A 25696-nucleotide genomic window follows, 5' to 3' on the forward strand; every position below is an offset into this window, starting at 1 on the left:
CCTGGGACCAGTTACCACACCTGTCTTGTCAGTAAAGCAGAGCTCATAACCCCCATCACAGGCATGTTGTGAGGACTGACATCATTGATGTGAAAGTGCTTGGTGAACTCACTGCTTAGATTCAGGAAGGGGTAACAGCACTGCTGCCCCCAAGGCCTGGAGTTCCAGCGCCCAGGTCCAACTGGACCTGCGTAGACCACACTTGCCTCCTCAAAGTCAACAAGTGTGTTATGCTCCCCTTCCATGCCAGGGAGGTTCCCTTCTAGAGTCTGAGCTTGGGTGAGGATAGATCCAGGCTTACGGGGAGTAGGTAGCCGATTCCATGGAATGCCTTCAGAGGTGCCAGAAAAGGCCTCATGTTCTCCAGATTGCTTGGGACTCCACCGTTCAAATCACGTCAGCTTAAGGTTTTTTTTTAAATGGGGGTTCAGTAGCACTTTTGTCATTAAAAAAATCACCATGGGCTGGGCGTGGTGGCTCATGCCTGTAATCCCAGCACTTTGGGAGGCCGAGGCAGGCAGATCACAAGGTAAGGAGTTCAAGACCAGCCTGGGCAACATGGTGAAACTTCGTCTCTACTAAAAGTACAAAAATTAGCCGGGCATGGTGGCGTGCACTTGTAATCCCAGCTACTTGGCAGGCTGAGGCAGGAGAATCACTTGAACCCAGGAGGCAGAGGTTGCAGTGAGCCGAGATCATGCCACTGCACTCCAGCCTGGGCGACAGAGGAGACTCCATCTTTAAAAAAAAAAAAAAAAAAAAAAATATCACCATGAAGTCAGCTGCCGAAAGACCTTGAGATGGAGACTCTGGGACCAGGGCTCCAGGAAGCATTTCAGCACAGTAGTTAAAAGCATGTGGGCTTTGGAGTCAGACACATCTGTTCTGGATGCCAGGTGTGCTACTAGCCAGCTGTGTGCCTTGGGGTAAATCACTTCACCTCTCTGAACCCATTTCTTAAAGCTTACAGCCCCTACCTTGCAGGCCTTTCATGGAAACCAGACGGTGAGGCATGAAATACTCTGGGGGCAGGACTCAGGTGGAGTGGGATGGTGAGAGCTGCCCTGTTCTGAGAGTAAGCCCTGAATTGGAGTGCAGAGGCAGGGCTGTGAAATTCTTGAACTCTAGGTCTCCTGTAGGGCAGCAGGAAAGCCTACTCCTTATCATGAAGGAAGCCTGGGTCTCAGGCCTGAAAGTCCCTCAGGAGATTCCTATTACCTTCCTATTACAGAAGATTCCTATTACAGTGATCTTCAGTGCTACCTTGAATTAGGCAAAGCAGGGCTTATCATATGCCCACTTAATAGGCATTAAAGGGTTGGGGACCAAAGAGAAGTGATCTACCTGTGATCAGAATGAATGAGGCCCACTGGTATGTTTTCCCGTGGTTCCTACCACTGTTCCCAGCTCATTGTCCCAAGGCCACGCCCAGAACCACAGTGAAGTTGGGTAGCCTTGTGTCTATTAAGGCTGCTGAATGAACCAGCTGACTTGCTCATGCCCACCCGGCCTGTTTAGCTTTGACACACCCTACCAAACTGCCCCTCCTCCTTCCCGTCCAGAGCAGAGCCAACAGCCTGCCTCACAGGATTAGTGTGAGAAGGTACATAAAGCAGTGGCCAGGTCCTCTGTATATGCTACCCCCTGCAGCCTGGCTGGGCTGCCTGTCACCTTTACCCTGGTTTGCCACCTTATGGCACTCAACCCTGTCCTTCCTGAGGACTATGGGGCCTCAGCTCAATTTGTCAAAAACTAAGAAGGAAGCTGAAGAATCCTGGGCCCTCGTTCCTTCTCCAAGAACCAGTCTAACACCCTGGCCCTCAACCCAAGCACTGAAGGGTCTAGCCTCCAGCTCTGACTATTGGGCTAATAAGGAGGCGAAGAAGCAGTGGCTTCAGTGGCTTGAGGCTGAGGGAAGAGGGAGGGTGGTTGTGTTCTCAGGACCTAGCTCCACAGCTGCCAAACAGGCTTCCCCAAGGACCCCAGCATTGGTCTCTGGTGGAGTCCACAAGGGGAAGGAGGACTGGGTCCTGGTCCCAGTTCAGTAGTGGACTTTCTGGGTGTTCTTGCCTGCCTCACCTGTGTCAGGCCTCAGTTTCTTCAGACACCTACAAACTGGATCCGAGTGACATAATTCTAAGGGCCCAACCCTACAGGAGATGCCTTGGGATTCTAGGACCTCAGTCTCCACTCCTTGAAATTGTAGTAGCCCTGCCCACCTGCCTCTGAGTGCAGGTGGTAAGAACAGGGACAGAGAAGCGGAGACCCCTGTGCAGCCAAAGCCCTGGCTTCTCTCGGCCTCCTCGGATCCCTAGCTGGGGCAGGGGCAGGTGGAGGGGGGTTGTGGTGGTGAGACTCCAAATGGAAAATATCCTGGCCAGGCACGGTGGCTCACGCCTGTAATCCCAGCACTTTGGGAGGCTGAGGTAGGTGGATCACTTGAGGTCAGGAGTTTGAGGCCAGCCTGGCCAGCATGGCAAAACCCCGTTTCTACTAAAAACACAAAAATTAGCCAGGTGTGATGGTGTATGCCTATAATCCCAGCTACTTGGGAGGCTGAGGCAGGACAATCGCCTGAACCTGGGAGAGGTTGCAGTGAGCCAAGATTGCACCACTGCACTCCAGCCTGGGTGACAGCAAGTGAGACTCTGTCTCAAAACAACAAAAAACACAAATGGAAAGTATCCTCAGGCAGAGACCGGATGTTTGCCCTGCAGCCTCCACCCACCCTCTGTGGAGTCAGGGCCTGCTCCACCCAGTTCAGTAACACTTCCTCTGTGGGTGTGGCTGTGGAGGGTGGAAGGAGCCTGACTTGTTCTCACGAGGTCTGGGACTTTGGGGGAGGTGGGTCTTCCTTCCATTTGTAAAATGGAATAAAATAAAGTCGACAGCATCTAAGAGTCTCATGTTCCTCTGGAACTGCAGGAGACGCAGGGCACACAGGAGCACTCTTGTTGTGCAGATAAACAGGCCTGCAGCCAGGGTGGGGGGTTGGGATGGCAGGCACTAGAGTACCAGATTCTGAGTAAGAGCTCAAGTGGCAAAGGAAGGGGAGGCACTGCTGTCTGTCAGGTGGCTCCTGCACTCCCCATGTTAGTACAGGGCCTGGGTCTGGAGAGAAATGGACCAGATGACCTACACGGGCTTCAGATTGGATGCTGGAGGTGGAAGGTGGATCACACCCATTTTCAAAGTCAGGTGGTTCCTCCCCTGCCCACCAGGTACCAAAAAGCCATTGGACCAAGACTTCTGTCTGGTAACAGCTACAAGAGAGGGAGGAGACACCAAGGTTGAGCTTGCTTTATGGGTGACAAGTGGGCTAGGCTGGGCTGCGGGGGGCAGGACGAAGATTCTGGCTGAACTTTCCAAGGGACGGGACGCTTGGGATCCTGGCTGGTAGGAGGCCTCCCACACTGTCAAATGTCAACTCCACCAGCACTGAGAGACAATGAGTAGATGAGAATGTAGAGAGAGGGAAGGTGGTGGGTAAAGGAGTGGAAGGAAGAGGTGGGGAAGGAGGGAAGGGAAGGAGGGAAGGGAAAGAAGGAAGAAAAGGAAAGCATGGCCCAGCTAGAGACAAAGCCAGAGGTGATCAGGTCAGCAGCAGGAGAGGCTCAGAAGGGAGCCTCTCGGGAAGTGCAGGCAGCCATGAGGGCCCGTTTCAGCTGCTCATAGATGACGAACATCACCACGTTCCAGGAACCCAAGCGGAGAAAGGAGGGCATGAACCTAGAGGAGAAAAAACACCGGTCATGGGGGCACCTCCACCTCCTGCTTCCCTCACTGGGCCTGGTATTTAATCCAACCCAGTTGCTCTGTCCCAAAGGAGGCTGGGAGGACTCAATGAACTGAGCTCACAGCTGCTTGGCTATAAGCATGAATTCCCTTTGAGTCTCCATTTAACACCTAATAAATAGTGATGGCAGCAATTCTGGGAGGAAGGAATTAAGGGGATAGGTGAATGCTGGTGAAATGCCAGGACCAGGATCAGAAATAGCCTGACACTTGGCTGCTACTCACTTCCAGGTGGTTCTCTCCCACCCACGATAGACATGCATAGCCAAGAGGCCTGAACTGGGTGGGGAGGACCAGAGGCTCACCCTTTGTAGAAGGCTCGGGGCCCCTCCTTCTGGAGCATGGTAAGGGCACAGTGGCCAGCGCTGCTGTACTGGCCCAGGGCAGAGTTCATGTATCTCGTCTTGACCACGTCTACAGGGGAGGCGATGACAGTGGTGCAGAAGCCTGCCCCAAAGGCGGAAGTGAAGTGGCAAGGGAGGTCATCTGCCAAGGAGGAGCAGGCAAGGCAGTCAAGATCTTCACCCATCATTCCAGAAGGAAGGAGAATTACTTAAGTAGCTAAGAGTTTTCATGATTTTAAAGAGACAGAGAAGCTGGGCACAATGGCTCATGCCTGTAATCCGGGACTTTTGGAGGCCAAGGTGGGTGGATCACTTGAGCCCAGGAGTTTAAGACCAGACTGGGCAACACGGCAAAAACCCTGTCTCTACAAAATACAAAAATTAGCCAGGCACAGTGTGCATGCCTGTAGTCAGTCCCAGCTACTCAGGAGGCTGAGGTGTGAGGATTGCTTGAGTCAGGGAGGTCGAGGCTGCAATGAGCCATTAATCACCCCACTGCACTCCAGCCTGGGCAACAGAGCAAGACCCTGTCTCAAAAAACAAACAGGATGGGGCGCGGAGGCTCACACCTGTAATCCCAGCACATTGGGAGGCCAAGGTGGGCAGATCACTTGAGGCCAGGAGTTCGAGACCAGCCTGGCTAACAGGGTGAAACTCCATCTCTACTAAAAATACAAAAATTAGCCAGTGTGCTGGTGCACACCTGTAATCCCAGCTACTTGGGAGGCTGAGGCACAAGAATCACTTGAACCCGGGAGGAGAAGGTTGCAGTGAGCTGAGATTTCACGGGTGACAGAGTGAGACTCTATCTCAAAAAAACAAAAAACAAACAAAAAACAAAAACAAGAGACAGGGACTCCAGCTGAGACCTCTTCTGAGGACCTGAAAGAGTCATTTTGCCAATCTAGCCTCAGTTCCTCAATGTGCAAAGTGGGAGCTTCATCCCAGTTGGCTTCAATATGGCAAGTAAGAGATATAATCTTACTCTCCCTGCAAAGGGCAAATAGGATGAAAGATGTGGTCTTCTGGTGTCAACTAGACCCCTGCACCTGCTCCTGGCATGGGGGAAGGGCAAGACCCAGCACTGTCTACCTCATGACTCACCTGTCATGAGGTTGGCTTTCAGGAGGGCATCCTTGATGAGGTCATAGGTCACCAGCTCAGCACAGTTGACAATGGCATTACGAGCAACATTGGGAGAGGTCCCTGTAGGAGGAGGGAGATCCTAGGTGAGACCAGAGTATCGGGGAGGAAGAAAAGGGGAAGGGAAAACAACTGGTACACACCTTTCCAGAGGCCTCGGAACCCTTCCTCTCGGGCAATGGTCTTGTAGGCATTGACGGTGCTTTGGTATCTCCGACCACCTCCAGCCCGGGCCTGAGCTTGGAATCGGACCTTTACCACATCCGTGGGCTGGGCCACAGCCACAGCCAGGGCACCTGTGGTGCTGCCTGCTAGGAGGCGGCTCCCAATGCTGGCATCTGTGGGTGAGCCATGGGGTCAGTGGCCAGTGGGCTTGCACTCATTTTCTACCTCATCTCTCCTCACCAAAACCACCCTGTCACTGTCATCTCCTGCTTTTGGGAATAGAATCCAGAAGTTTTTGGCGTTCTACAAGCTCTTGCTGTAAGAACTCCTCACATCAAACAAAATATCTCTATGAAAATCTACTCCTTGCTAAGGACATAGCAAGGGCTAAGACCTAAATGAAACTTGGTGCTTTCTTTCATAAAACATTTTCATTTACCTGCTCAACAGCCCAGAGAAATCACAATCATTTCCATCTGACAAATGTGAAAACCAAGGCTCAGAGAGAAGTGGCTTTCTGAGGACTGGGATTCCTAAGACTTGGGATCTCAGGTCAGCTTTACTTCTTCCTGCCATGTGATCTCGGGAAAGACAACCTTTTGTTTGGGGCTCTGTTTCTTCATGTGTAAAATGGAAGGTTGGCATGGCATACTAAGGAGGTGAAAGGGAAGAATGCTGGCCTTGGAGATGAGTGTCCTGGCTCTCTACTGTGTGTTTTCTGGCACTCTACTGTGTGCCCTTGGCCAAGTCTCTCCTCACCCCACTGCCTTCCCACCTCAGTCTCTTCTTCTATAACACTGGGATGATAGTACCTACTCCCAAGATGGTGTTGAAGACTGTGATGGGATGACGCCCTGCTCAGAGCCTGGTATAGCCCAGGTGCTCAGGAACTATGTGGAGGACCAGGGTCCCTTCCAGTTCTCTGTTCCCCTGATCTTCCTAGGGATCGTGGGGCCTAAAAAGCTATATGGCTGAATGAACTAAGATCAATCATCACTGAGAAAAAAGGGCCAAGGGGCCTACAGCCTTGCTCCATACTCACGCTCAGAGCCCTTGGTGTAGAACTGTTTGACAGAATCATACAGGCCGATGCGGACAGAGGCAAAGCTCATTTGGCGCTGCAGGCCGGCAACCAGCCCATTGTAGAGGCTTCGGGGGCCCTCAGTACGCACCATGGTCAGAATGGTGCCCATCACACCGCGGTACTGGGCGCTGGCTGTAGCGTGCACTGGCCCCTGACTTTCTCCTTGGATCTGCAAGGCCAAGACAGGGTAGCTACAGGGATAAGCATGTTGCCCTTCCCACCTCCAGTCATCCCGATGCTCCAAACACTGGCCCTTGAGGGGTCTGTGTCTTTGGGGAGGGAACAGAGTAGACACCATCAAGACCCCCAGGCTTCATCCCCTCACCTGTAACCGGACTTTAGCAGTATCCAGAGGAAAGGTGATGAGATCTGCAATGCAGGCAGCTGTGCCAGCCCCAAGAAACTTCACAGTGGCAGTAGGGGGCACATCTGTGGCCTTGAACCCAACCATGATGCTGATTTCCTGCTACCTCCCAGGAGATGGAGAAAAACTGGAGACGGGGGCACCTTTAATCAGCAACAAGACGAGATAGAGGAACTCTGCCAGAATCTAAGCCAAGAGGAGAAAAGCCCCATTAGCCACAATGTCCCCAGGCCCTCCCTGCTCACCATCCCCAAACCCACCTTCCCTAATAGCACCAAGTCCCTCAGCAAGACTCCAAGTGGCCTCATGAGGGAAAATAGATGTGAGCTTGAGAGGCACTCAGTTAGGTGCTGGTGAAGCAATTCCTGCTCAAGCAGTCAATACTTCATGAAGGGCTCCCTCCCTTTCACTGCAGGGAGAGTCTGGATCACAGCTCTCCTAGCGCTGCCTCATAAACAGCCACTGGACCAGCCCTTTCTCTGCTGGATGCAGAAATTTCACTGATGATGCCCACATTCCTGCTTCTGTGGTCCATCTGGAGAGCTGACAGAAGTGGAGAAAAGTTTCACCCAGACTGAGACCCGACAGGCACAGACCCACAGGCTTATGTTCTGCATGTCTAAGCAGGAATGGTTTCCACAGGTCTGGAACTTAAGTCAAGAAGAAAAGGTACAAGATGACTAATTCAATCCCTTCCCAGACCGTCAGTCTAATTCTCTCCTCCAGTTCCCACACAGCTTAGGATCTCTAGAGTCATTGTTTTAGCAAGACTGCTTTGCTGGGCAGTGGTTCACTGAGATGCAGGAGATAATATCTACCCTAGAGAGGAGGCTTACTGTTGGGCACAGGGGTTGGATGGGCAGATGATTCAAGCTGCATTTGGGGCTTACAGGACATACTCTCAAAATGCAAAGGAGGGAACAACTAATGCCACTGGGAGAGAAGGAAGAGTGGGTGATCAGAAAAGACTTCTTGGGCTGGGTGTGGTGGCTCACGCCTGTAAACCCAGCACTTTGGTAGGCTGAGGCGGGCGGATCACCTGAGGTCAGGAGTTTGAGACCAGCTTGGCCAACATGGCAAAACCCCATCTCCACTAAAAATACAAAAATTAGCTGGGTGTGGTGGCACACGCCTGTATTCTCAGCTACTTAGGAGGCTGAGGCAGGAGAATCGCTTGAATCCAGGAGGTGGAGGTTGCAGTAGCTGAGATCATGCCACTGCACTCCAGCCTAGGCGACAGAGCAAGACTCTGTTTAAAAAAAAAAACGAAAAACTAGCACTTTGGGAAGCAGAGGTGGGAGGACTGCTTGAACCCAGGAGTTCAAGACCAGCCAGGGCAACATAATAAGACCCTGTCTAAAAAATATAAATAAAAATAAATTAGCTGGACATGGTGGTGCATGCCTATAGTCCCAGCTACTTGGGACGATTGCTTGAGCCCAGAAGGTTAAGGCTGCAGTGAGCTGTGATTGTGCCACTGTGCTCCAGTCTGGGTGAGAGAGTGAGACCTTGTCTCAAAAAAAAAAAAAACACCAAAAAAACATCTAAGGACTTCTTAGATAAGGTAACATTTAGCTAGGTGATTTTGGGGGCTGAGAGTAAACGCTGGGGCATTAGACTCCTCCTGGCCTACCACGTGATGCAGAGAAAACTGCTCTCCTTTTTGTTTGGGCCAGTTTCCTTTCCTCCAACTTAGGGGGATCCACACTTAAACCACAAGACAGGCAGGGATGAGGGGTCCAGGTCAGAGCTGTGAAGAGTGATAAGGTAAACCAAAAGCCCCATTTTGTTCTGAGTTGGAACCACACCCTCCTCCACTGTCCCAGGAGGAAGTGAGCCCAGCACCCTAGTGGGGTAGGGTGACCTGCTTCTTCCCCTGAACTTATTTCTTTGACTTCATTGGAGCAGCTGCTTTGAGCTCTGCCTGCCTTTGTTGCTGGGGCTCAGGTGAAAGGGCTGGCTGGTGAAGGGAGTCAGCTGTGAACACAGAGACCCATGGAAACAAACAGCTCACCCAGCTTCCTCTTGAGCTTCTCACTCCAGGTGGCTGGGGCAACCAGGGAAATGAAGATACTCACCATAGCAACTACACTGGGACCTACAGAACAGGGCCTGACCTTATTCCTGTTTCCCTCCAGCTTGCCCATGAGGCTCAGTGAAGACTGGTGCTCAAATGACAGAGTGGGTTGATGAAGGTGCCCTCGGACTCCCCAGATTCCCTGCTCTGACACCCCCTTCCCCCAAGAGGTGCTCCACAACTTTCCCCACCCCAACGCCCAGGGCACTGTATTAGCTCAATCCTCAGAGTAGCCCTGCAAGGTGGCTGCCCTTACTTCCATGTAAGATGAGTAAGAGCCACACTTACAGGCACCAAAGCTGATGGTATTTGCTTTGCACTGCTGCCCAGCTCCTCAGTTCCTTCCTGCTGTTTTCTCAGCCCAAGGCACAGGCAGGGCCTTTCACAAGGAAAGTTCTTGCAGGCTGATTAAACAGTCCAGAGAAGGCTCAGGCAAATGGTATCCCTTCTCTGGGCGTCAGAGATATGATGACATGAGTCTATCACATTCCTGACCTTGAGCTGGGTTGCAGGATGTTGTGAAGGCCAGAGAAGAATAAGACCCAGTTGCTGCCCAAAGACAAGTGCACAGAGGTTCAGCTGCCATATTCTGAATGTTGCCTTGGGCTTGCCAAGTCAGGTCCTTCAGAGGGTGGGTAAGGTGGCCCTACTAACAGCAATTAAAATGCAGGCCTAGAAATAGTTAATCCTATTTTACAGTCCCCAGCAAATAATCAGTTTCAGAGCCGGGCTGATTACCAATCTCGGTTTCAGGGATAGTCAAAAGCTAGCATCAAAATGAAGTTAGAACAATAGGTTCCTGTCCTAGCTCTTCTGCTGGCTCCCAGGATGACCTGGGGCCAATCACTGTTCCACGTGGGCCTCAGTTTTCTCCTTTATAAAATGGGACCAAGATCCTTGGCTTGTCCGAGTCAGCTGAAGGGCCAGAATGAGAGCGGGGAGGTGTGAGAGTGCTCTGTGAACTGGAAAGAGCCACTTCACTGTCGGGGGTGGGGATGGTAATTATTTTTGTTAATGCCCTGCTGACTCCTGCCCCTAGACCACAGGGTTAGGAGGCAGCAAGAGACCTCTTCCTTAGACTGGATTCTTACCCAGCTTTGTAAGGTCTCACGGTGAGGCCTTCAAGATCAAGCTTCTCTAAAGGTGTCCCGTTCTTCAAAGCTGCCAGTGGCTATCATGGCCCGATCCCCTTGGTTTTCCATAGAAAGTGGGTGGGAGACGAAACACCTAATGGTCATACTATGTGTCCTGTGGGTGAGCAAAGGCAGAGAGTTTAGAAAGGGCCACCTGCCCCAAGACACACAAGCCCACCCAGTCCATGCCTTGGAGGGGGATGGGGAACAGGGCCCAGGGACTGGTTAAGTGCACACACTGGAAAGGGGAAAAGCAGGGCGGAAAATGAACCTAGGTACACTCCCCACCCCCACCCCACCTGCTTAATATCACAAATTGGCTCTCGTCCAGACTTCTGCTTTTGTAACACTCAGTACTCTCGATAAGCACCCCCTAGCACAGTCATCAGACTTTGGTGAGTGGGAGAGTTGTGAGGGGGTCACGATGGGACAGAGACTCTCCGGGAATTGGCTAGGTCCCAGGCCGGGCTGTAAGGAGGTTGGAAGGGCTGGGAGCCGGCCCTGCAGAGGCCAGATCCAGCAGCTGAAAGCCCACTAGAAAAAGCCCCCAAACCCTGGGAATGGCGGTGCAGGAACACTGCCTGGAGCTGCCTGGTGAGGGAGAGGTCATTGTGGTCATAGCTGATGGTCCCCATCCAAGGCAGGGCTGGGCATCGTGGTGGAAAGGAGGGAGTGAAAACTACAGCCAACTGAACGGGAGAGGGAAAGAACAAAAGGGACTAAGAAAAAGAGTGAGAGAAGAGAAATAAAGAACCAAGGACAGAAACGATTAGTACAGGCCGGGACCGGCGGCTCATGCCTAAAATTCTAGGACTTTGTGAGGCCGAGGCGGGCGGATGGCTCGGGCTCAGCAGTTCAAGGCCAGCCTGGCCAACATGGCGAAACAAAACACAAAACACAAAAATTAGCCAGGCGTGGTGGAGGGCACCTGTAATCCCAGCTACTCGGCAGGCGGATCGCTTGAACCTGGGAGGTGGAGGCTGCAGTGAGCCGAGATCGCGCCACTGCACTCCAGCCTGGGAGACAGAGCGAGAGCCTGTCTCAAACAAACAAACTAAAACAAAAAATAAAACCCAAAGAAAGAAAAGAGTACAAACTTGGGTGGGAGAGCAGGTAAATGGAAGAGCGGGCAGCGCACGCAGAACAAGTGGGCGGGGGCGCAGAGGGCGCAGGGCTGGGGCCAGGCTCACCGAGCCACAGGGAGAACACTGCAGTGCGTGCGGCTGTGTCTGTCGGCTGGCGGAGGGCGCGTCGGACCTCCCGGGCGAGCGTGGACGGTCAATCCCAAGGCGCGCGCAGCTGGACTTCGCAGTGTGGCTTCGCAGTGTGGCTCCGCGCAGGCGGCGGCGCGGCTTAAGCCTCGGGGGCGGGGCCCGGCGTGGGGCCTGCGGAGTGGGGCGGGGCCTGCCGAGTGGGGCGGGGCCTGCCAGCTCCTGCTTGGGTGAGGAGACCCTGGAGCCACCGCCTTTCCGCGGGGACCGCCCCGTCTAGGGTTCTCTCCATGACTTTCTCCACTCCCATTTCCGTGCGTCCCATCACCGCGTTCACTCCTTCGTTCCCCGAGATGTTCACTCCTTCGTTCCCCGAGATAGTCACTCCCTTGCCACTCTCCGCCTCTGCCTGACACTCTCGGGCCGCCAACCTCTGTGAGGATGGCAAGACTGACCGCCAGAAACGAGTCTTGTCCAGTTACACACCTCTTGCCTTCCCAGCCAGGACGGTTTCTAACAGCGTCCAGCGGGGCCGGGTCTAAGTGCACTTCCTCTTTTATGGGCCCAGCCCCCCACTCTGGGCAAACTACCCACCCTCCTGCGAGCGAGCGCGCGGCTGGCTCCTGCAGGGCGGGACGGGGCCTCGCGACCGGCCTCGCTGTCGATTGGTTACAGCCGCCGCGTTGTTGGGGGAAGGAACCAATCAGAACTGCAGCAACAGGTGGCCCGGCAACCGACAACGACCGTTGGGCTCTGCTGGGGTTCGCGCCTTCTCCCGCGGTGGAGCGGCCTGGCGTTTAGGGACCAGGAACACTAAAAGCCCCGGCGGGGCGGGAGCACCCAGCGTGACCTCACGCTCCTATACACAGACGAGCAAACGGGCCGGCCCCCGCACGTGACAAGGCAGAGCCGGGCCCAGGCCAGCTGCCTGTCCAGCCGCCTGTCCAGCCCTGGGATGAGAAAAGGAGTCAGGAGATGGACCCGGCCTGGTTCGCCTTTAATTGGCTGACCCGTCCTGTGGGGGTAACTGACGCGTGAACAGCCAACAATTGGGCCCTGTGGCCGGGACAAACACGTGCATTTGGGGAGTAGAAGAAGGCTGGTATTAATCTCCATTTTACAATGAGCAAACGGAGTCCCACAGACGTTCAGTCATCTGCCTGATCATCACACAGTGGCCAGCCCTGACTTACACCCTGGTCAGGCCGGCACCATATGTGTTTTCACCAGCAGAAGGGACTGCCAGGGAACAGCTGAGGGGACCAGGGCTGGGATGGGCCTGGATAATTATAGCGGAAAGAAAAACACGCCGAGCGCATGGTCCTGGCAGAAGCAGCGTGGAAACAGAAGTCAAGGCAGATTATTTCTGTCATGAGGAGATCTTGCCATGTAGGAAAAAAGAAAGAAAGAGAGGAAAGACAGAGAGAGAGAGGAAAGACAGAAAGACAAGAAAGAAAGAGAAAAAAAAAAAGAGAAAAGAAAAGATAAAGATTTTTTTGTGGCACTGTGAGTCTCCCTCCGCCAGGTTCTCTAGCTTTTGCGCTGAGCTCTGTCTGGCTGTGCATTCCGGAGAGGCTCGGCAAATTTGCTGTGAGATTGCTGAGCAACAGCAGAACAGATGCAAAGGCCTGCAGACCAAAAATTGTACCCCTGGCTGTCCAAACAGGGAAGAATCTAGATTCCAGAAACTATATACTTATTATCCTTGGCAAAAGAGACTGTTAAAAGTGTGGACGCTGAAAAAGGGAAGTGGAGATCAACAGGACGCAGCATGAAGTCCTCAAGAAGTCCTCTTTGAAAAAGAAGATGTGTTTAGGGTTTAAACTATTTTTATTATTTATTTATTTAACTTACTTTTTGAGACAGGGTCTCTTTTTGTTGCCCAGGCTGGAATGCAGGTGGCTGGGTCTCAGCTCACTGCAGTCTTGACCTCCTGGGACAAGCAGTCCTACTTCTGCCTCCCTAGTAGCTGGGACCACAGGGATGAACCACTAAGCCTGGCTAATTTATTTATTCTTTGTAGTGACAGGTCTCCCTGTGTTGTCCAGGCTGCTCTTGAACTCCTGGCCTCAAGCAGTCCTCTGACCTCGGACTCTCACAGTACTGGAATTACTGGTGTGAGCCACTGTGCCTGGCCTCAAGAAATTCTCTTAAGTTCTTTTAGGGTGGGGGTAGATCTGAGCAATCCTATAGACATACAAACGCTGCACTCTTGGATTTTTAGCAGCTTGCCCAAGTCATAAGATGTCCTGTGGACAAACTGGAGAATGTATGGGTACAGATAACTGTATTTTGAAAACTTGTAGCTGGGTGAGGTGGCTCACGCCTGCAATCCCAGCACTTGGGGAGGCTGAGGCGGGCAGATCACCTGAGGTCAGGAGTTGGAGACCAGCCTGGACAACATGGTGAAACCCTGTCTCTGCTAAAAACACAAAAATTAGCTAGGAGTGGTGGTAGGTGCCTGTAGTCCCAGCTACTCGGGAGGCTGAGGCAGGAGAATCGCTTGAACCCAGGAGGCAGAGGTTGCAGTGAGCTAAAACTGTGACATTGCACTCCAGCCTGGGTGACAGAGCAAGACTCTGTCTCAAAAAAAAAAAAAAAAGAAAAAAGAAAAGAAAACTTGTTTCACATCTCTTTCATTGAATTGTGTGTACACGCACACACACACATTTATTTGTAAATATTTTGTATGTGCCAATAACCAAATTGACAAAGTTTCATATATTTTGTTGTATAATTTTAATATCATCCCAGGAAACAATCCACTGTGCTTACAGTTTTGGAACTTCTAAATCTTTAAATACAAACTGTATTTGAAACACTGAAAATGAAAAAAAGACACAAGAATGAAAGAGAAAACTGAAAACATTAGGTAATTAAAACCAACATGAGAAAAACTTAATTTCCTTAGTCTCTGATAATTTCTGCTAAAAATATTGAGTAGATTGGCTATATTAACTTTCCTCCCCTCATCAAACAAGTATACAATTATCTGATTGCATTTTTAAAAAGAAGTCAAATTTGATGACCATACATTTTAAAAATTGACATGAAACTGAATTTCTTTAAACCCACTTAGCAGATGAGATGGGGCACAGTGGCTCACGCCTGTAATCCCAGCACTTTGGGAGGTTGAGACGGGTGGATCACTTGAGGCCAGGAGTTGAAGACCAGCCTGGCCAACATGGCAAAACCCTGTCTCTAGAAAAAATACAAAAATTAGCTGGGCATTGTGGTGCACGCCTGTAGTCCCAGCTAATTGGGAGGCTGACATGGAGGATCACCTGAGCTTGGGAGGTTGAGGCTGCAGTGAGCCATGATTGTGCCACTACAGTCCAGCCTGGGTGACAGGGTGGCCCTGTCTCAAAACAAACAAACAAACAAAAAAAAAACAAAAAAAACCTGTAATCCCAGCACTTTGGGAGGCCAAGGCGGGTGGATCATGAGGTCAAGAGATCCAGACCATACTGGCCAACATGGTGAAACTCCATCTCTACCAAAAATACAAACATTAGCTGGGTGTGGTGGCGCTTGCCTGTAGTCCCAGCTACTTGGGAGGCTGAAGCAGGAGAATCGCTTGAACCTGGGAGATGGAGGTTGCAGTGAGCTGAGATCATGCCACTGCACTCCAGCCTGGCAACAGATAGAGACTCTGTCTCAAAATAAAATAAAATAGAATAATTTAAAAAACCTTTTAGAAGATTAAATTGAATCATATATTTGTTGATTTCCATGTCCATTTTGATGTTTGTTCTTCTTCTTGGTTTTGGTTTCTAAAAAAAGGGTGGGGAAATGGTGACACAAAGCCAGATGGAATTACTTGACATGTTTGTCACGTAATTAACCATTGTAAATGAATTCTCCTTGGTAAGTAACACATCCTGGTTTTTTTTTTTTTTTTTTTAGAAAAAAAAAATTATTATTATTGTTATTATTATACATGAATAATAACTATAGTTAGTAAAACAATGCAATGAAGATGAGTTTAAAGAGCCCTGATCAATGAAGTACTTTTCAGTTGAAAAATTGTAGAAGGTATGTACTGAAAAGCACTAGTAATATATGATAATTCAATAACAGTCATTGGAGGAATAAGTGAGTGAATCCAACTAACTAGAAATTATTTTGATATATTAGTTTTCTTTTTTCTTTTCTTTTTTTTTTTTTTTTTTTGAGATAGAGTTGTGCTGTGTCACCCAGCCTGGAGTGCAGTGGCAAGATCTCGGCTCACTGCAACCTCTGCCCCCCAGGTTCAAGCGATTCCTGCCTCAGCCTTCCAAGTAGCTAGGATTACAGGCACACACATCATGCCGGGCTAATTTTTTGTATTTTTAGTAGAGATGGGGTTTCATCATGTTGGCAGGTTGATCTCAAACTCCTAGCCTCAACAGATCCACCCACCTCAGCCTCCCAAAGTGCTGGGATTATAGGTGCAAGCCACCACACTCCACCTAGTTTTCTTTCTTCTTCTTCTTCTTCTTTTTTTTTTGAGACCGAGTTTCACCCTTGTTGCCCAGGCTGGAGTGCAATGGCATGATCTGGGCTCATTGCAACCTCCGCCTCCCAGGTTCAAGTGATTCTCCTGTCTCAGCCTCCCGAGCAGCTGGGATTACAGGTGCCCGCCACCACGCCCAGCTAATTTTCATATTTTTAGTAGAGACAGGGTTTCACCATGTTGGCGGGGCTGGTCTTGAACTCCTGACCTCAGGTGATCCACCCGCCTCAGCCTCCCAAAGTGCTGGGATTACAGGCGTGAGCCACCACGCCTGGCCCTAGTTTTCTTATATAGACAAATCTTTATAACATACTTTTAGTTTGTACCTCATGTAAGACAAAGTAGAAAACTAAATATTATGTTTACCCCAAACGCAGCACTGACAATGCCACAGGCAACCTGGTGAAAAATATTAAATCCTATATATAGGCCATAGTATTGAACACATGCTTATATTAACACTCTTAAGGAAGACATATATTTATAGAAGTTAAGCCACACATAGTCTGTTTTGTTTTTTTTATTTTTAGAGATAAGGTCTCGCTCTGTTGTCGAGGCTAGAGTCTAGTGGTATGATCATAGCTCACTGCAGCCTTGAACTCCTGGACTCAAGGAGTCCTCCCACCTCACCCTCCTGAGTAGCTGGGATTAAGGCACAAACCATGCCTGTAGCTACTATGTGTAGTGCCTGGCTATAACTAGTTTATAAAGAAGAAAAAGTCAGTGAAAGCATTTATGTAATAACATTCTCAAATTCTTTGTTTGCCAGATATTTGGTCACTTAGGGTACAGTTTTAAACTAGTAAACAATTATACTATAGAAGAACTAAATTAAATGATAACATGGCACAGACTTCCTAAGGAAGGTAACTCAAAAAATCTAAAAAGTGATACCAATTATTCTAATTAACATTTGAGATACTAAACGAATTAATGACCGAAGAAAACCTTTTCAATTTATTCAATTATTTTTTAAAAGTATACTAGCATAATTTAAGATCTAGCTTGCCTAAGATTACATCTCTTATTTTATTTTTATTTATTTATTTTTAGATAGGGTCCTGCTATATCACCCAGGCTGGAATGTAGTGGCACAATCAGAGATCAGGGTTCATTACAGTCTCAAACTCCTGAGTTCAAGTGATTCTTCCATCTCAGCCTCCAGAGTAGTTGAGATGACAGCGGGCACCACCACACCCAGCTCATTTAAAAATTTTTTTGTAGAGATAGAGTCTCGCTATGTAGTTCAGGCTGATCTCAAGCAATACTTCCCACCTCAGCCTCCCAAAGGGCTGAGATTATAGGCATGAGCCGCCACGCCTGTCCAGAATATGTCTCTATCGTAGGTTTATCGCTAGAATGTTTTGATCTGAAGACATAGTCTTAATGATTCTAAGTGTAATTCTAACCTAAAATCAAAATCCTTGGTTTGTAAACATCAAATTCAATTTTATATTAATTCATACGGCAACTAAACAAAAAACAATTTTTTTAAATGTCCATATTATTTATTACACTAAACAATTCTGACCACCAACAACCAGAGGGGGCAGGAGGGAACAACACTATGAGACCATGAAAACAACTTGCTTCTCAACAAACTTTCCTCCCTCGCTTTAACATTTTTGAGGATTCTTTCCCAAACCTATTACATGTATATTATGATGGTTATGAATTTCCCAACTCCGCCACTCCTTTTAGTGCATTATTATTATTATTATTATTATTATTATTATTTTATTTATTTATTTTTTTGAGATGGAGTCTCGCTCTGTCGCCCAGGCTTGAGTGTAGTGGCGCAATCTCCGCTCACCACAACCTCTGCCTCCTGGGTTCAAGCGATTCTCCTGCCTCAGCCTCCTGAGTAGCTGGGATTACAGGCATGTGCCACTGTGCCCAGCTAATTTTTGTATTTTTAGTAGAGACAGGGTTTTGCCATGTTGGCCAGGCTGGTCTTGAACTCCTGACCTCAAGTGATCCACCCGCCGCAGCCTCCCAAAGTACTGGGATTACAGATGTGAGCCACCATGCCCGGCCATCAGCACATTATTTTTAATATCTTAATTAAAGGGGAAAAAATCCCCCACTTGTAATGACAAAACAATGTTGGAAACTGCCATTAAAACACAAGTGAAAAACAGATCAATTCCCAGACTCACGGGACTATACATTTAGGAAGTACAAAAAATATTAAAAATTAATTACACTCAATTGGATACATTAAATATGTACAGCTTTTTGTACATCAATAAATAAAGTGGTTTTAAAAACAAATGAGATGGGCCAGGTGTGGTGTCTCACATCTGTAATCCCAGCACTTTGGGAGGCTGAGGCAGGCGTATCACTTGAGGCCAGGAGTTAGAGACCAGCCTGGCCAACATGGTGAAACCCCATCTCTGCTAAAACACAAAAATTAGCTGGGCATGGTGGCACACGCCTGTAATCCCAGCTACTCCAGGGGCTGAGGCATGAGAATCTCTTGAGCCCGGGAGGCGGAGGTTGCAGTGAGCTGAGATGGCGCCACTGCACTCCAGCTTGAGTGACTGTCTCAAAATAATAATAATAAATAAGTAAAAAGAAATTATCCAACCCATGCCTCCAACTGATAAAGAAACAAACAAATGAGTTATGCAAAAGAAAAGTCATGCTTTTTGGTTTAATCCTACTTTAAGAACACTAACAATAATTTGCATGCAATAAATACAGTTCCCTAAACACAATAGATGAATTCTTTTATAAACACATCTTATTTTTGTTTATGGAGAATCTGCTAATAAACACATTTCATATTCAATATATTATGTATGTATGAATGGGAAGTAAGGTTAAACATTTTAAATACCGGAAATATACAAAAGAATTATAAGCAAAGTAATACAAAGTGCCTCGTGTTTTTATCCTGGAGTCAAACCATAGAAATCGCAGGTTATTAAGAGAACTTTGAAAAAATATTGTTTTGAATATTGAAAAATCACGTGTTTTGGGGAAGGAGAGAATTAACAGCCTTTCTTTGCCTTAAAATACTTTACATTTTATGAAATTGCAATTGGAATGAAGCAGCTCCTAAAGTAGTCAGTATTCGGGTCAGGGAAATTGAGCACAGGAGCAAACTACTGTTTGTTTTCTCAACTCCTTCACAATGCTCAGCTGAAGAGGTTCCCACTTAAAAGAGCTGCTGAAGTCATTTCTATTTTAGAAGGGTAGTATGAATGAGTTTTTCTATGTGTTAACTAGAATTTATGGTAATTTGTAAAATGTTTTTCCATTTTTAAATGTAAGAGTCTTTTATGTCCACCCACGAAGCAGCAGTCACTGCTAGGGGTCTTAGGCTAACATCTGCCACCCCACCAGTGTGCATGGCCCATAAGCAGGTGTGGAGAGGACCAGAGTTCACCTGTCAGCAGCACCACGGAATCAACTGTCCAGCCTTTCTGCCATTAATTACCACAGATGTGGTCTTTTTCCTGATATTCTATTCCCACTGGAGGCTTTTTATTAAGACCTTGTACCTGTGAATGCATTTGGGGTATAACATATTGTCTTCAAGGTATGGGGGTAGAGAATTGGAGGCAGGAAGCAAAAAGAGTGCACTCACTGTCCCTTCTTGATTTTCTGGAACCCAGGCTTGTCTAGCATGAAACTGGAGGTGAACCCAACCATCTGTGACTGCAGGGAGACTTCTCCCTGACACTAGCCACCTGACACCATGGGCCTCATGTGGAGATCCCACTGCTTCTGGTGCCTTCTCCCTGGCTGCATTTCTGGCCCAGGAGGCCAGTGAAGCTTCTGGGGCAGAAGTTGTCACCACAACTGTATTAACTCCCTCAAGGAGAGCAGCAGACTCTTCTAGGACAGGCAACCCCTCCCCAGGGGGAAGAGCCACTTCAGAAGGATGTGTCTCCTCAGGGCTTTGCAGGGATATTTCCCCTTTGTCCACCTTTGATTTTTTTGGTAATGATTTCTGGATTCTGGCCTGTTTTGCTGTGCTAGGAAAATCCTTTTGATTTGGACAGGCAAAGGCACATAGGAGCTTATTTCTGGCACCAAAGGCCTGTGTGGCTTTGTCTTTAATTATAGGCACCAGGCTCACAGACTGTCCCGGTGAATCCGATTAACAGGTGGTGGTTTAGAGGGTAATGAAGGGATTAGTATCTTCTTCTGAGGTTTGGGGTTGTCCCTATACTCTGCCGCCTTCTTTGGGCAGAGCGCTTTTTCACCTTTAGCAGAAATTTCTCCTTTGGTTCCCTTTGCTGATGTTCCTGGCAAAGCAATTGTGTTTGGTTGATTAGAAGCCTGCTGATCCTCTTCCCTCGACTTCTCTGAGGAGGTCCACTCCCTGCCTTTTGCCTTCTCCATACTCAGAGAAGAAGCAGATCTTGTCCAAAAATTCTCAAATCAGAGTGAAGGTATGCAGTAACCATTGCTACCAAGATGGAAACAAATTCTATTTTTCCATAAAGAGTCTATGAAAAGAAGCCAAGCACAGTGGCTCACACCTATAGTCCCAGCTACTCAGGAGACTGAGGCAGGAGGATCACTTGAGCCCAGGAGTTTGAGTTTAGTCTAGACGACATAGTGAGACCCCTACATCTCTAAAAAAGTTTTTAAAAATTCTTTGAAAAGAAAAACCCAAAGTGAGCAGCAGACTTACATTTAAACATTGTTTAAAAAATACTTTTGCCAAAAAAATGGAAATAACCCAAACATCCATCAATTGCAGAATGGATATATGTTAATAAAATGTGGTATATCCAAGCAATGAAAAGGAATGAAGTGGCCGGGCACTGTGGCTCAAGCCTGTAATCCCAGCACTTTGGGAGGCCGAGGCGGGCGGATCACGAGGTCAGGAGATCGAGACCATCCTCGCTAACACGGTGAAACCCCGTCTCTACTAAAAATACAAAAAATTAGCCAGGCATGGTGGCGGGCGCCTGTAGTCCCAGCTACTTGGGAGGCTGAGGCAGGAGAATGGCATGAACCCGGGAGGCGGAGCTTGCAGTGAGCCGAGATTGTGCCACTGCACTCCAGCCTTGGTGACAGAAGCAAGACTTCATCTCAAAAAAAAAAAAAAAAAAAAAAAAATTGAAGAAAAGGAATGAAGTACTGATCCATGCTACACCGTGGATGAACCTTGAAAACATCATGCTAAGTAAAAGAAGCCAGTCATGAAAGACCACACATTGTGTTTCCATGTATATAAAATGTCCAGAACAGGCAAATATATAAAGACAGATGGTAGGGCTTCAGGGAATGGGGAGACTGATCATGACAACTAATGGGTATGGGGGCTTGTTTTTGAGGCAGTGAAAATGATCTAAAATTGATTGTGGTGGTGGTTGCACAACTCTGTGAATATACTAAAAACCATTGAATTGTACACTTTGAATGGATGAATTGTATGCTATATGAATTATGTTTCAATAAAACTGTTAACAAAAATGGGGGGAAAATGGCTAGGTGTGGTGGCTCATGCCTGTAATCCCAGTGGTTTGGGAGGGCAAGGTGGGAGTATCACTGGAGCCCAGGAATCAGAAACCAGCCTGGGTAACATAGGGAGACCCCCCATCTCTACAAACAATTAAAAAAAATTAGCTGGGCATGGTGGTGTGTTCCTGTGGTCCCAACTACTCAGGAGGCTGAGGTGGGAGGATCACCCAAACTACTCAGGAGGCTGAGGTGGGAGGATCACCCAAACTACTCAGGAGGCTTAGCCTGGGAGGTTGAGGCTGCAGTGAGCTGTGATCACACCACTGCACTCCAGCCTGGGCAACAGAGCAAGACTCTGTCTCTGAAAAATAAAAGGAAAAAAACCAAAATACAAATTAGACCATTTTAGCATTCTCTCTCTCTCTCTTTTTTTTTTTTTTTTTGAGACAGAGTCTCACTCTGTTGCCCAGGCTGGAGTGCAGTGGCACAACCTTGGCTGACTGCAACTTCCACCTCCCGGGTTCAAGCAATTCTCCTGCCTCACCCTCCGGAGTAGCTGGGACTACAGGCACCTGCCACCACACCTGACTAATTTTTTTATTTTTAGTAGAGGTGGGCCAGGCTGGTCTTGAACGCCTGACTTCAAATGATCCACCCACCTCGGCCTCCCAAAGTGCTGGGATTACAGGTGTGAGGCACCACGCCTGGCCCATTTTAGCATTCTCTTAAGGATGGCTTGTTGCACTTTGAATAAATTCGAAATAGGTTAAAAAGCAATGGCCGGGGTGGTGGCTCATGCCTGTAATCCCAGCACTTTGTGGGGCTGAGGCAGGCAGATCACGAGGTCAGGAGTTCCAGACCAGCCTGGCCAACATAGTGGAACCTCGTCTCTACTAAAAATACAAAAACTAGCCGAGTGTGGTGGCACGTGCCTGTAGTCCCAGTTACTGGGGAGGCTGAGGCAGGAGAATCGCTTGAACCCAGGAGGCAGAGGTTGCAGTGAGCCGAGACCATGCCATTGCGCTCCAGCCTGGGTGACAGAGTGAGACTCTGTCTCAGAAAAAAAAAAAAGAGAATGTTTTCCAAGGCTTCTTATAAGATGTCACTGAATCTTCATAGTCTGAGTTGAGACCTTCTAAAACAAGCTTAAGGCATGCTGATTTGCATACCTTTGACAAGGTTTAACTGACATATAATTTATAAATATCCACAGAAATTTTTAATGTTCCATCATATCATTTCTCAATACTGGATGTTCACTGTTTTATACTTTTGCTACTTTAAATACCAAGAAGCCTTATCACAGGAAGAATAAAATCTCCATTATCCTCCAGAGTGTAGGTAACAAAATATAAAATTAGACCAGATATATGTTTGACAAACTAACATCGAAAATCACCATTATAATATTCATAATGACATTATGTTACCAGTTATCATAAAGTCTATAAAGTTTATCCTTAGATTTATTAAAAAAATGCAGATTGTCCTAAGGTAAAAAATATAGGAAGTGCTTTTTGCTAAAAAGCTCTTTGTTGAATTAGGATGTGTTATAATGATGAAGACACCAGACAATACTAAATATTACCCAAACTACAACACAACACACTTTGAACATAATTTAAGCCTAAATTATTCTGCACCAGCAGGATTCTTTTTAGTGCCTGGCAGTATAAACTACCTTTAAGAAAAAAGACACAAAGGGTGAATAACAAGTTATGTGAAAAAATTAATACCAATGAAGATTAGCAGAGAGAAGTGAGGAAGGTGACCATCTCTCCATTCTGATAAGATGCCATCTCTAAACATTGCATTCTTTTCAAGAAGTGGAACTTAAGATTTAGGTAAAGAAAACTGGAAAAACTAGCCTGAATGTGAATATCTAGTGTTAAAGCAACTTCCTAGAATGAGTGAATAAAGTTAAGAACATATATAGTTTTCTACTGGAAAGTAAGAGTTTTTGAAGGCTTTCTTTTCTGCAAGGTTTGTAGTGTGACTGTTTCCTACAAACTCATTGAATTCAGAACTAAGCAGTGGAATTACAAGCATAGCTCAAGAGGAACCCAGTCTGTTTCTGTTGTAGCAACACAAGATTTCTGTTATGTTGTTGAATCTGTGGTTGCTTCCTCAATAACCATTTCAAATGACTCTGCCCTCTCATCTGCTCAAAGCAGGAAGTCAAATCAGGTTTTCCTTTTTCATCAGAAGCATCACCACACTTTGTTTGCGTTGATGAGATGGTACAGCATGGTGACATATCCACAGAAATCCTGCAAACCCACTTTGCTCCTTAATATTTCCAATGCTTTATGGGCACCCATACGACACAAGCAAACTCTCCTTGTGGTTTTATTTTATCAAATGGAAAAGGTTTCTCTCATCCCACCATTCAACATTGTAAGCACATGTGAAGTATGAATTACTTCAAGGATCATAACTCCAAGACATAATAATAATATAGCAAGAATAACAACGCTGAAATATATCTGACAGTTTTTGAGATCTTGTACCTTTGGAAAGCAAAAGAAATGGGGATATGACTTCTGGGGATGACTTCTGGATAACTGGTCTAATATGCTGAGGAGCTGTACTCTGATGTACTGGATTCATTGGTGAGAGGAGCCATGGAAACAAGCAATATACAATTCTTGTTTAGAACTCTGCTGCAAGTCACAGGTTCCAAATCAAGAAGGCTTTCACAGTGTAAGATATTGAGAAGAAAACCACAGTTGGGTTGTTTTGGTTGTGTAACCACATCATTGAGACACAGACACAGTGTTGTGCTTCTCAGAGTAAATGCCTGATCAAAATTTCTCTCTATTCTGTACTTCTTTTTCACCAGTGTTTTGAACGTTTTGTAGGTCTTTAAACAAATTGTCCAGACACTCATATGAAAATTTGCAAACTTTTGGTGAAAGATTTCCCATCATTAAACCAGCAAGAGTAGCCAGGCATGGTGGCTAGCACCTGTAATCCCAATGGACTTGGGAGGCTGAGGCAGGAGGATCACTTGAGTCCAGAAGTTCAAGACCAGCCTAGGCAACAAAGTGAGCCCCTGTCTCTATAAAAAATTTTAAAATTAGCTGGGCCTGGTGGCAGGTGCCTGTAGTCCTAGCTACTTGAGAGGCTGAGGCAGGAAAATTGCTTGGGCCCAGGAGTCTGGAGGCTGCAGTGAACTGTGATCACGCCACTGCACTCCAGCCTGGGTAACAGTGAGACCCTGTCTTAAAAAAAAAAATCTGTTTACAGACTGAAGCAACCCTCCCGCCTTAGCCTCCTAAAGTGCTGGGATTACAGGCATGAGCCGCCACTCCCAGCCTAAAGTAAACTTTTATTGAAGTAAAACACATATAAAACAGTGCACAAATCCTAAGTATACAGCATGAAAAACTTTTATAAAGCAAACATCCCTGTATAATAAGCACACATGAGGAAACATTACTAACACCCAGAAGTGATCCTTTGTGTCTACCGTCAGTCACTATTCACCCAAAGAATAACCAGTATCCTGATTTTTAACACCAAATATTGGTTTTACCTGTTCTTAAACATTATATAAATGGAATGATACTGTATGTACTATTTTGTATCTTTCACTCAACGCTATGTGAGATTCATCCAAGTTACATAAAATTGTAGCTCTTTAATTTTCATTCAAAAATAGGCAGAGGCCTTAAATAGACATTTCGCCAAAGAAGATATGCAGATGGCCAATAACCACATGAAAACAGCCATAGCATCACTAACCATTAATCAAAACCACAAGGAGAGACCACCTTACACCCATTAGGATGGCTACTATCAAAAACCAGAAAATAGGTGTTGAAGAGGATGTGGAGAAACAAACCCTTATACACTGCAGCTGGGAATGAGAATGGTCCAGCTGCTATGGAAAACAGTATGATGGTCCCTCAAAAAATTAAATATAGAATTATCCATACCAAGTGATTCCACGATTCCACTTTGCACTTTGGGTATATACCTAAAAAAATGGAAAGGAGGTTTTTTTTTTTTTTGAGACGGAGTCACGCTGTGTCGCCCAGGCTGGAGTGCAGTGGCGCGATCTCAGCTCACTGCGAGCTCCACCTCCTGGGTTCAAGCAATCAAGCGATTTTCCTGCCTCAGTCTCCCCAGTAGATCTTTAAGTCTGCAACCCAGACATACTGACAGCTGACAATCCCTTGGATGTACCTTGAATGTTTTTATCTTGTTTCTGGGCCTTTGCACGAACCGTTCCCTTTGCCTAGAATAACTTTCACTTAACTTTCTTTACCTGGATAACACCTACTTGACCTTTAGGTGTCTTCCTCCAAGAAGCTTCCTGGCCCCCCAACCAGGTCTGATGTCCCTTATCTGTGTACCTCCTCTTGGGTGCTTTGTACACACCTCTGTTTGTAGCTTTGATCACCCAGTATGGTGACTGATGGTTTGCGGTTTGTCTTTCCCGCCCCAACATCC

General features: G+C 47.3%; 1 protein-coding gene and 1 pseudogene across 1 annotated transcript; both read right to left on the reverse strand.

The window, feature by feature from the left end:
- Positions 1-3286: 3286 nt before the first annotated feature.
- On the reverse strand, positions 3287-11433 carry UCP2 (uncoupling protein 2; the record flags this gene model as incomplete). The annotated part of the gene is given in 8 exon segments (NM_001133339.1): positions 3287-3729; positions 4101-4281; positions 5244-5345; positions 5426-5620; positions 6490-6700; positions 6857-7081; positions 10064-10220; positions 11296-11433. Coding segments are annotated over 6 exon segments (930 nt in total). The 3' UTR covers positions 3287-3614.
- A 7189-nt stretch (positions 11434-18622) lies between these two features.
- LOC100457857 (developmental pluripotency-associated protein 4-like) lies at positions 18623-20784 on the reverse strand (annotated as a pseudogene).
- Positions 20785-25696: the final 4912 nt, after the last annotated feature.

The sequence above is a fragment of the Pongo abelii genome, chromosome 9, assembly GCF_028885655.2.
Source record: "Pongo abelii isolate AG06213 chromosome 9, NHGRI_mPonAbe1-v2.0_pri, whole genome shotgun sequence".
In the NCBI taxonomy this organism is placed as follows: Eukaryota; Metazoa; Chordata; class Mammalia; order Primates; family Hominidae; genus Pongo; species Pongo abelii.